A 12,223-nucleotide genomic window follows, 5' to 3' on the forward strand; every position below is an offset into this window, starting at 1 on the left:
AAAAGAAATAATAGACTTACAAAACTACACTATACTTTTATGTAATTTAGAAGGCATTTACCTTGAGTTCTTTCTTTCTTGCATCAGCTAAATCATCATTAACACCAACAGTAACAATGGGTGCCCGAATCTCTGAGATAATTTCTGTAACCTGATATCAATAAGAAAGTTATAATTTAAAGTACATCTTTTAATTCATGTTCTATCAGAAGGTGGTAACAAACTGTTACATTTTAAACAACAAAAGAGTAATTCCATAATGTATTGACAAATAAGGAGCCCAGGTGGCACAAGCAGTTTGTAATCTGCTGCTAATCTAAGAGTTGGTGGTTCAAACCCACCCAGCAGCTCCGCAAAAGAAAAGGCCACAGAAACTACTTCTGTAAAGATTACAGCCAAGAAAACCCTATGGAGCAGTTACACTCTGTAACACGTGGGGTGGCCATGAGTCAGGGTCAACTCTACGGCAGCTAACAACACTGAAAAATAGAGCAAAATATACACATACATGTTAAAAACAGTGTTTGAAAAACAGAAATTATGAATTATGGTACCAAAGATTAGACATTACAAACTAAAATTTTCTGCCTAAAATCTTCAACTCCCTCCCCGTTTGGCTCCATATGAATTAAACATAGAAAGACAGAAGATTCTTTTATATCTTTTATCCTTATAATAACATAGGGAAGGACTTTCAGAACCACCGGAACATCAGAACTGCTAATTCGGGAAAAGACTGCTTCCTAACTGGGGGTACTTAAGCAGAGGCCGGACAAGCACGTAATGAAAGTGTTGCTGAAGGGACTTACGTATAAGTATGTATGTATAAAGAGGGACTGGACAAGATGACCTCTGAATTAACCGGCAAGTCTGAGAATATATGACTTTATGAAAAGCAATGATATAGGTCTGTCTTTTTTGGGTGCCCCAGAAACAACATTTTTGGAAATAGTAATATTATAATAGATAATATTTATTTCTGTACCTACCAAACACTTCAGGGTATTATCTAATTGCACAAGAAAGGTAGGTTTCATTGTTATTTATTTTACAGGCAAGTAAAAAGGCTAAATAACTTGTTGAAAGTCACAGTGTGCCAGAGACTTGAACCTAGGTATGTGTGATTTGAGTCAGCTCTCATTCAAATACTCTACTGCTCAATTTGTCATGGGCAAAACCTCATCCCTCTTGTCATTTCTTCCCAAATCTGCTCCATTTCAAGTTGACTGAACACAACAATAGGTATGCTAAGAAGACTATTAAAAAAATTATATACGCATATATATGTATATATACACACAGACATATATGTGTATGATTTGTTCCTAAGAAGTTTATAAACTTGTTGAAGAAACAAAACTAAAAAAAAAAAAAAAAAAGCAAGTAAAAATAAATAAAGCAAAAAGTTCTGAACAGAGTATAAGACAGTTCTTGATACCATTGATCAAAACGTCTTATCTTTATCAACAATAGGGAAAAAAATCTTACAATTTCTGTCCTTTTATTGTCATCTGTAATGATGTGGAGCAGTCTCTCAACAAGAAAAGAAATCAGGGAAATTGGAGTTGTTGGTAGAATAAGAATCTCCTGTAAGAAAGCCAGCAGTCGTTTCCTGCATTGAAAAAGAACTATTTTAATTTAGTATCATCATAAAAATAGAAACACATTCACTCTCAGTTTTTTCATTCATGTTTAATATTATAGGTATACAATTTTTAATTTTAAGTCAAATATTCATACTCTGTAGAAAAATAATTTTTATAAATGACACTAAGGTATTTCATAAATCAAGATGATGAAATGATAAAAACCAGAAGCGAATCAAACTTTTCAGATAAATAATATTAAACCTCTCCGGAAAAAAAATACAAATAGAAATTTTTAACCAAAACACTGCAATTTCACTGATTTGTTCTGAAGAAATTGAATGATTCATGTATATATATTGAAAAGGAAAGGGAAAAGAAAACTTTATAGCACTTGCAACGGCTAGGCTATATACATTCGATCATATTGTAACAGGACTACATTTTAGTATAGGATATCAGAATAAATTAGAATGAGTATTAACATTTAGACATACCTCCCTCCTTCCTCACTGGTATCCAAAGACTTGATAATTAGAATCAATTGTTGACCTATGAACTCCTTTGTCATCAAATTTCCAATATAGGCAAAATCACCTCTCTGTTCATCATTAACAACTGGAATGCTCTGAATATAACTAAAGAAAGCAGAATTAATAAAATGAAGAATCTGTTTAAAAACATCAAACAGGAGTTGATTCCCAAGATTCGGACAGAAAAGCGCCTTTTTCAGTTCACATTAGCCCAAACGTGGATGTTTGCGGATGTTACGAACTTCCATAAACAAACTGACTGGAATCAAATGAATTTGAAAAATGTAATTTCATTAAATTTGAAAAATGTACTTTCATTACAGAGTCAATATGAAATTTTCAAAAGGTACAAATTTTTCTTGCCCAGATTGTTAACTAAGTATTTCAGTGTCACCAGCATTCTCCCAATTATAAAGTTCCAAAAATCCAATTAGCCATGAAGAGCTTGTCCTCCCTCATGCCTAATCAACTCAAAAATTTTTTGTTTAAAGTAATAGTAACAATACTAGTAATTACACAAGCAATTCATGAATACAAAGAACTTTTTTTAAAAATCAGAAAAATATGCATAGTTCACAAATTTGTACTACCCTTGCACAGGGACCCTATTAATCTCTATTACTTACTTTTAATGTTGGTGCTCCTAAACAAACACCATCAATTACCCTTTTATTCCTAGTCTTTAATAACCCTCACCTAGATTATACTCAATAGTCTACCAGAAGGGACTCCCTTTTGTGTGTGGAACAAAAAAGCTACTTAAAAAAAAAAAGAATTATTAGACAAATAGATGCCTTAAGGTTGGAAATAAAATAGAAAACAATAAGCTTGGTGATAATATGCCATTTAAAAAATATCAACAAAAACTCAAGATAAACTGCAAAATAATATATCATGAGTAAATGGGCTTGGCAATTACAAAAGGATAAAAAAAACAAACCAAACCCAGTGCCGTCGAGTCAATTCCGACCCATAGCGACCCTGTGGGTACGGGTATAAAAGGATAAAAAAAAGGGTAAATAGACTCCTACACTCTGGCCAAGAGATTAGGAACTACAAAGCAACCCCACCCTTTGAGCTCTAAAATCCATTGCTAGCAAGTCGATTTGGACTCATAGAAACCCTACAGGACAGAGTAGAAGTGCCCCATAGGGTTTCTAAGGCTGTAAATCTTTACAGAAGCAAAGGACCACAGAATGACTGGAGGGTACTTAGGGACAACTACATGGCTGATAATTATCATCAAAAGTAATAGATCAGTAAACCCAAAAAACCAAACCCATTGCCGTCGGGTCGATTCTGACTCGTTGCAACCCTATAGGATGGAGTAGAACCGCCCCATAGGGTTTCCAAGGAGCACCTGGTGGATTTGAACTGCTAACCTTTTAGTTAACTGCTGTAGCTCTTAACTACTATGTCACCAGGGTTTCTAATAGATCAGCAGAGTTCCTATTTTCTGACAGGCTAAAAACTCATCGTTGAATCTCTCCCACTTCCTCACACCAGCATCAGCACAATGCATTAAAGATGGAGATTACTTAAGTAAATTCAAAGAGTAGCCATATAATTAACAGATTAAAAATCATAAACCCCATAAGCACAACTTAAAATTAGCCACGAATTATAATTACCTTGAAATCATCTCTTTTTAATCTTTATAAAGATATTCATTATGATTAAGAGATCACTCAAGAGAACATTTTTTTAAATAGGCTCTCTCCCACAAACAAACATTTAAGATAGCACCGTACAAATTGTATTCGTGTCTCTTTTAGTTGTTATTTAATAAGCCTCATTTAATATCCCTGACTTTTCTTTTTATATGAACACTTCAGATACCAAGAAACCATTTTAGATTGGAATTCTTAGTCACTGACCCTCTCGCTATAAAATGCCTAGAAATATATTATTAATATTATCATGAAAAAATCCAACTTAATTTTGTTTCTCTACCTGAGTAAACTATTTCTATCAAGTAACGTTGTTGATGTTAAGTGCCATTGAGTCGGTTCCAACTCATAGTGACTGTATGTGCAACAGAACAAAACACTGCCCAGTTTTGTGCCATTCTCAAAATCATTATTATGTTTGAGTCCACTGTTGCAGACAATATGTCAATCCATTTTGCTGAGGGTCTTCCTCTTTTTGGCTAAGCCTCTCCTTTACCAAGCATGATGTTTTTCTCCAGGGACTGGTCCCTCCTGATAGCATGTCCAAAGTCCCTGAGATGAAGTCTTGCCATTCTCGCTTCTAATGAGCATTCTGGATGTACTTCTTCTAAGTCAGGTTTGTTCATTCAATATTCTTTGCCAACACCATAATTCAAAGTCATCAATTCTTCACTGGTCTTCCTTCCAGCTTTCCCATGCAAGTGAGGCAAATGAAAAGCCATGCCTTGGGTACAGTACACCTTAGTCCTCAAAGTGACATCTTTGCTTTTTAACACTCTAAAGAGACCTTTTGCAGCATATTTGCTCAATGAAATATGTCATTTGATTTCTTGACTGCTGCTTCCATGGGTGCTGATTGTTGATCCAAGTAAAATGAAATCCTTGACAACTTCAATCTTTCCTCCGTTTATCATGATGTTGCTTATTGGTCCAGTTGCGAGGATTTTGTTGCCTTTACATTGAAATGTAATCCATACGGAAGGCTGTAGTCTCTGGTCTTCATCAGTAAGAGCTTCAAATTCTCTTTGCCTTAGGTTGTGTCATCCGCATATTGCAGGCTGTTAACGAGTCTTCCTCCAATCCTGATGCCCTGTTCTTCATAGTCCAGCTTCTTGGATTATTTTCTCAGCATACGGATTGAACCCCCACGCGTCTGTCAGTTTGTCTTACCATGGGGGCTTGTGTGTTGTTGTGATGCTGGAAGCTATGACTGGGGAAGAGCTGCCTCCTCAAAGCAGAGTCTACCTTAATGACGTGGATGGAGTCAAGCTTTCAGGACTTTCATTTGCTGATGCGGCAGGACTCAAAATGAGATGAAACCGCTGCAAACATCCATTAATAATTGGAACCTGGGATGTACAAAGTATGAATCTAGGAAAATTGGAAGTCATCAAAAATAAAATGAAACACATAAACATCAATATCCTAGGCATTAGTGAGGTGAAATGGACTGATACTGGCTGTTTTGAATCAGACAATCATATGGTATACTATGCCAGGAATGACAACTTGAGGAAAGGTGTTTCATTCATCGTTAAAAAGAACATTTCAAGATCTATCCTTAAGTACACCACTGTTAGCGATAGAACAATATCCATATGCCTTCAAGGACAACCAATTAATACGACTATTATTCAATTTTATGCACCAACCACTAAGGCCAAAGATGAAGAAACTGAAGATTTTTACCAACTTCGGCAGTCTAACATTGATCAAACATGTAATCAGGATCCATTGATAATTACTGGTGATTGGAATAAGAAAATTGGAAACAAGGAAGAAGGGTCAGTAGTTTGGAAATACAGCCTTGGTGATAGAAATGAAGCCAGAGATTGCATGATAGAATTTTGTAAGATCAACTACTTCATTGCAAATACCTTTTTTCAATGACAGAAACAGCAACTATACACATGGACCTAGCCAGTTGGAATACACAGAATCGAATCAACTATACCTGTGGAAAGAAACAATGGAAGAGATCAATATCATCAGTCAGGACAAGGCCAGGGGCTGACTACAAAACCAAACCAAATCCACTGCCATTGAGTCAATTCCAACTCATAGCAACTCTACAGGACAGGGTAGAACGACCCCATAGAGTTTCCAAGGAGTGCCTGGTGGATTCAAACTGCCAACCTCTCGTTTCGCAGCTGTAGCACTTAACCACTATGCCAGCAGGGTTTCTAACCATCAATTGCTCATATGTGAGTTCAAGTTGAAGCTGAAGAAGATAAGAACAAGTTCACAAGGGCCAAAATATGGCCTTGAGTATATCCCACCTGAATTTAGAGATCATCTCAAGAACAGATTTGATGCGTTGAACATTAATAATCAAAGACCAGACGAGCTGTGGAATGACAAAGATGTCATATATGAAGAAAGCAAGAGGTCATTAAAAAGGCAGGAAAGAAAGAAAAGACCAAAATGGATGTCAAGAGACTTTGAAACTTGCTTTTGAACGCAGAGTAACTAAAGCTAATGGAAGAAATGATGACGTAAAAGAGCTGAAAAGAAGATTTCAAAGGACGGATTAAGAAGACAAAGTATTATAACGACATGTATAACCTGGAGTTAGACAACCAAAAGGGAAGAACACACTTGGCATTTCTCAAACTGAAAGAACTGAAGAAAAAATTCAAGCCTCGAGTTGCAGTGGTGAAGGGTTTCATGGTAAAAACATTAAATGACACAGGAAGCATCGAAAGAAGATGGGAGGAATGCAAAGAAGTCATTATACCAAAAAGAATTGGTCGACGTTCAATCATTTCAGGAGGGAGCATATGATCAGAAACTGATGGTACTGAAGGAAGAAGTACAAGCTGCACTGAGACACTGGCGAAAAACAAGGCTCCAGGAATTAACAGAATACCAATTGAGATGTTTCAACAAACTGATGCAGCGCTGGAAGTGCTCACTTGCCTATGCCAAGAAATTTGGAAGACGACCACCTGGTCAACTGACTAGAAAGATCCGTATTTATGCCCATTCCAAAGAAGGTGATTCAACCGATGCGGAAACTTTGATAATTTCCATATTCTCTTGGACCAACTTTCTTTGGAATCGTGACAATGATGGATCTCTTCCAGTCAGTTGACCAGGTAGCTGTCTTCCAAATTTCTTAGTACAGTCCAGTGGACGCTTCCAGGGTTGAATTCATTTGATGAAACATCTCAATAGGTATCCGTGAAGCCTTGTTTTTCGCTGATACCTTCAGTGCAGCTTGTACTTCTTCCTTCAGTACCGTCGGTTCTTGATCATATGCTACCTCCTGAAAAGGTTAAACATCAGCCAATTCTTTTTGTTACATTGACTTTGTGTATTCTTTCCATCTGCTTTCATGCTATGTTGGTTCTATATTTTGCCCATAGAATCCTTCGATATTTCATCTTGAGGCTTGAATTTTTTCTTCGCTTCTTTCAGCTTGAGAAATGCCAAGCAAGTTCTTCCTTATTAGTTTTTTAACTCCAGGTCTTTGCATAATTAATTATAATACTTTACTTTGTCTTCTCCAGCTGCCCTTTATATCTTCTTTTACTTCATTTCTTCCTTTTGCTTTAGCTGTTCTACACTCAAGAGCAAGTTTCAGACATCCATTTTGGTCTTTTTGTTTTCTTCTTGTATGATGCCCTTGATGCCATCCCACAACTCATCTGGTCTTCAGTCATCAGTGTTCAATGCGTCAAATCTATTCTCGAGATGGTCTCTAAATTCAGGTGGGACATATTCAAGGTCATATTTTGGCTCTCATGAACTTGTTTTAATTTTCTTCAGCTTCAACTTGAACTTATATATGAGTAATTGATGGTCTGTTCTGCAGTCAGCCCCTGGTCTTGTTCTGACTGATGATAATATTGAGCTTCTTCAATTCTTCTCTTTCCACAGACTTAATAGGTTTGATTCCTGTGTATTCTATCTGGTGAGGTCCACATGTATAGCCTCTATTTATGTTGTTGTAAAAAGATATTCCAATGAATAGGTAGTTGGTCTTACAATACTCTATCATGTGATCTCTGGCATGGTTTCTATCACCAAGGCCTTATTTTCCAATTACAGATCCTTCTTCATTGTTTCCAATTTTCGCATTCCAATCACCAATAATTAATTATCAGTGCATCTTGATTGCATGCTTGATTTATTTCAGACTGTAGAAGTTGGTAAAACTCTCCAATTTCTTCATCTTTGGCTTTAGTGGTTGGTGAGTAAATTTGAATAATGTCAAATTAACTGGTCTTCCTTTTAGGTGTATGGATATTATCCTATCATTGACTGTACTCTACTTCATGATAGATCTTGAAACGTTCTTTTTGACACTATGATGTTGTTCCTCTCCAATCTGTCACTCCCAGTGTAGCAGACCATATGATTGTCTGATTCAAAGTTGCCAATACCAGTCCATTGCAGCTCACTAATCCACGGAATATTTATCTTCAAGCATTCTATTTCATTTTTGACAACTTCATACTTCATACATTCCACATTCTGATTATTAACGGGTGTCTGCTGCTTTTCTTCTCTTTTTGAGTTGTCCTGCATCAGCAAATGAAGGTCCCAAAAGCTGCACTCCACGTCCTTAAGGTCAACTCTACTTTTAGGAGCAACTCTTCCCCAGTTATATTTTGAGTGCCTTCCAACTCGAGGGGCTCATATTCTGGCACTATATCAAAAAACGTTCTGTTACTATTCGTAAGGTTTTTACTAGCCAATTTTTTTTTTAAGATCGCCATGTCTTTCCTCTTAGTCTGTCTTAGTCTGGAAGCTCAGCTGAAACTTGTCCACCATGGGTGACCTTGCTAGTATTTGAAATACCAGTGGCATAGCTTCCAGCATCACAGCAACATGCAAGCCACCACAGTACGACAAACTGACAGACGAGTGGTAGTATCTAGTAATGCTGCTCAAGTATTCTTTCAACTATTGTAATTATAAATTAAGAAAATACACTGATTAGGTTGAATTTATTTTATTTCAAAGCTCAAAGATTACATGACAAAGGCAATTAAAGAGAATTCCTCACCTCTTTGAGCTGCAGGAGCCAAAAGTGAACATGTCACTTTTCGGAAAGAAGAATTAATCAATCTGTAAAGCAGTCCTTGAGGGCAGGCTCCCACTTTATACCATTTAAATACTTAACATTTCCTCATGTTTTCCCTGTCTTCTCTAAGCATTTATTCATTTTATACTAATACATATTATTACGCATTACCCAAAACTCACTCCTCTTGGAAACATTTCAACACAGCCTGAACAGCATTATAAGGAATATTCTAATTAAATGTCAAAGACTGAAATAATAAAAAAAAATAATAGCTATTAAAATTCTTATTAGATTCACACACGTTTTTCATGATGTTACTATGGGCTCAAGCTATGCATTTCCATATTGTCTCATATTTGAGACATTTATCATGGATTCAAGATTTTGCATGAAATGTTTATATGCATTCAAAACTTTGCTCCTTAGCTTATATATGGGACCATTATAAGCTAAAGTAGCGTACTATATTTCATACAAAAAGAATTCAAGCCCATAATTCATGTTATATGAAACAAGCTTTTTAGAAAATGCTTCAAAAGCATAAAGTTAAAAATCTGTACCCCAATACCTATCAAAATACATATACGTATGTGTATTTACCCCAGGAATTCCACTTCTGGGGATACACTCCACAAAACCACAAACACACATTAAAAATGTACAAAGTTTAATACATCATTGTTCTTACAAGTGAAAACTGAAAATATCTTAAACCTTCACCAATAGAGGAAAAATTTAATGTTACCATCATACTATGGAACATCATATTGTTAATAATATGATAGTTTATATGTATTAACAGATAACGATCCCAGATATTAATAGGTGAAAAAATTTTAAATAAGTATTATATGTTATATTTTAAAAAATCATTCATGCATTTAATATATGTATATATAAATAGGGAGCCCTGGTGGCACAGCGGTTAAAAGCTTGGCTGCTGACCAAGAGCCTGGCAGTTTGAATCTACCAGTCGCTCTTTGGAAACTCTACGGGGCAGTACTCTCTGTTCGATAGGGTCGCTATGAGTCAGAATGAACTCAGTGGCAATGATAAACGGTAATATATAAATAGAAAGAAATAGGTTTGAAAGCCCCAAACAGTCCCAAATTGTTTAGCTACTAACCCTGAAGATATAATGGAATTGGAGAAGTAGAAGATAAAAGAATCCCACATTTTTATTCTACGTACTTTTGTATTTGAATTTTGACAAGAACACACTCATGTTTTATTGTAATTTTTCAAAAAATTAAGTAGAAATTAGAGTAGCCAAAGTAATTTAAGAGAAAGCCATATTTTGAAAATCCTTAAAAATTAGAAAAGCCAGATAGTAAAAATATTTAATCAATAATAAAACTTAAAACAAAGATCCCCTCCTTGATTACATAAAGCAGGAGTCAGAAAACTATGGCCTATGTGCCAAATCTGCTGTTTTTTGTACAGCTCTCACTCTCAAGCTATGAGTGATTTTTACATTTTTAAATGATTGAAAAAAAATTAGAATATATTTCGTGACATATGAAATTAAAATTTTAACGCCATAAAAATCAATAAATGCTTTATGGGAAAACAGCCACACTCATTCACATACTTGCCTTTGGCACAGTTGAGTCATTATGACGAAGATTTCATGGTTCAAAATGCCAAATATATTTACTATCTGGAATGTAAAAGTTTGCCAGCAAATTTCAAAAAGTAACACATCATCACTATCAACTTTATGGGGCAATGTTCACGATCACATCTTAATCGTTCTGAGAAATGATCCTCAAAATATTACTTTGTTCTCTTAGCGTACTAACCAGCACAGGATATTTTTCAGAAAGACCCAATGTGCATATCTCTACATATCCAAAAAAATGATTTTTCTATTATTTCCAATCAAGCAAGACTTTGAGAGAAGGGCCTGGGAGGTTGACACATGCAAAAACACAAGCAGAGTCTAAGTCAGTGGAAGAAATTTTACCTTAGTAAGTACTCTGCATATACAACAGGCTCTGGCAAAATCTGCTCTATAAACTCTTCACCCTCATCTCCTTTTGATTTCAAATATTCACAAAGGACACGCCAATACAATGCAATTTCAGGAGTTAATGTTTCCACTGGAATTAATTTCCTTCATTTAAAAGGGAGAGAATGAAAGAAGGCATAATCTTTCGTTAGAAATAACAAACCTGATTTATAACCACCATCCTTTTAAATTATAAAGTCACTCACTACACAAAAAGGAATGAAGAAACTTAGACCCCCCAAAAATAATCAAATGAGCATACATATAATAGGGACAAATGTTTAATTTTGCCATCATAGAATAATGCAAAAATCAAAGTAACAAAATAGGGGGGAAGGGGTTGGAACACAGGTAAAATAGATAGTCTATGATAAAGTAATGAGTTCTTACACCAGGAAAAGAAAATAAACAGGAGAAAAAAAACATTCATCAGACTAAAGAAAATAAAGAGGGATATATATAAGGTACTGAAATAATTTGTGGTCATGAAGAGAAAAAAAAGAACAAACGAGTTTTAACTGCAGATGTTTATCAGTATCGCATTTCCAATAATGAATCTTTCATGTACCTGGCATCATTGTTTCTACAGATCCCCACCAGTTCATTAACAGGAGTCACTGAAAATAAGGCATTGAGAACAGAGACTGCCACTTCAGAAGAATTTTCCACATCCAACCGATGAAGCAACGCTAAAATATCTCCTTCAGTGAAACGTAACCAGCCTTGGAGAAGATGCTTCTGCACTGCTTGTTTCACAGCATCTGTTAAGTCATTTGAAACAGATCAACAGTCTCCCTCTAGCTTCCATTTCCTGCATTTTGCCTGCTATAATTCATTTTTATTTGATCAATGTTAACATAAAGTCAATAACTACAATAAAAGTGAGTAAAGTTTAAGGCAGAACACAAAGCATACTAGAGAAAAAAAACTACAATTATTGCAAAAGTCACTATGGTGCTCACTTCAGAACCAAATATTCTACCCCCACCACAGCCTAAAACGAAATCTTCGCATTCTCTCTCCCGAGTTCACTGAGCTTCAGGTGTTAGTCCAGACTATATTGTTGTTAAAAAAAAAAAAACCAAACCCGTTCCCATCGAGTTGATTCCGAATCACAACAACCCTATAGTACAGAGTAGAACTGCCCCATACGGTTTCCAAGGAGTGCTTGGTGAATTTGAACCGCTGATCTTTTGGTTAGCAGCCATAGCTCTTAACCACCACGCCACCAGGGTTTCCATATTGCTGTTAACCAAAAAAAAAACCAGACCCAGTGCCGTCGAGTTGATTCCGACTCATAGCGACCCTATAGCAACTCTATAGGATAGAGTAGAACTGCCCCATAGAGTTTCCAAGGAGTGCCTGGTGGATTCATACTGCTGACCCTT

At 35.8% G+C, this 12,223-nt stretch overlaps 1 protein-coding gene across 5 annotated transcripts in view; it reads right to left on the reverse strand.

The window, feature by feature from the left end:
• NCAPG (non-SMC condensin I complex subunit G) overlaps positions 1–12,223 on the reverse strand; it is a 70,074-nt gene that overhangs the window by 37,273 nt on the left and 20,578 nt on the right. For 4 of the 5 annotated variants that reach the window (XM_064286049.1, XM_064286048.1, XM_064286047.1 and 1 more), the window contains exons 6-10: positions 11,404–11,596; positions 10,791–10,940; positions 2,084–2,224; positions 1,489–1,612; positions 62–151 (exon numbers count right to left, since the gene is read on the reverse strand). In XM_064286049.1, the coding sequence (XP_064142119.1) occupies positions 62–151; positions 1,489–1,612; positions 2,084–2,224; positions 10,791–10,940; positions 11,404–11,596 (698 nt within the window). The remainder of the gene's footprint in view (positions 1–61; positions 152–1,488; positions 1,613–2,083; positions 2,225–10,790; positions 10,941–11,403; positions 11,597–12,223) is intronic. The other variant, XM_064286050.1, reaches the window with a different exon arrangement.

The sequence above is a fragment of the Loxodonta africana genome, chromosome 5, assembly GCF_030014295.1.
Source record: "Loxodonta africana isolate mLoxAfr1 chromosome 5, mLoxAfr1.hap2, whole genome shotgun sequence".
Taxonomy (NCBI): Eukaryota; Metazoa; Chordata; class Mammalia; order Proboscidea; family Elephantidae; genus Loxodonta; species Loxodonta africana.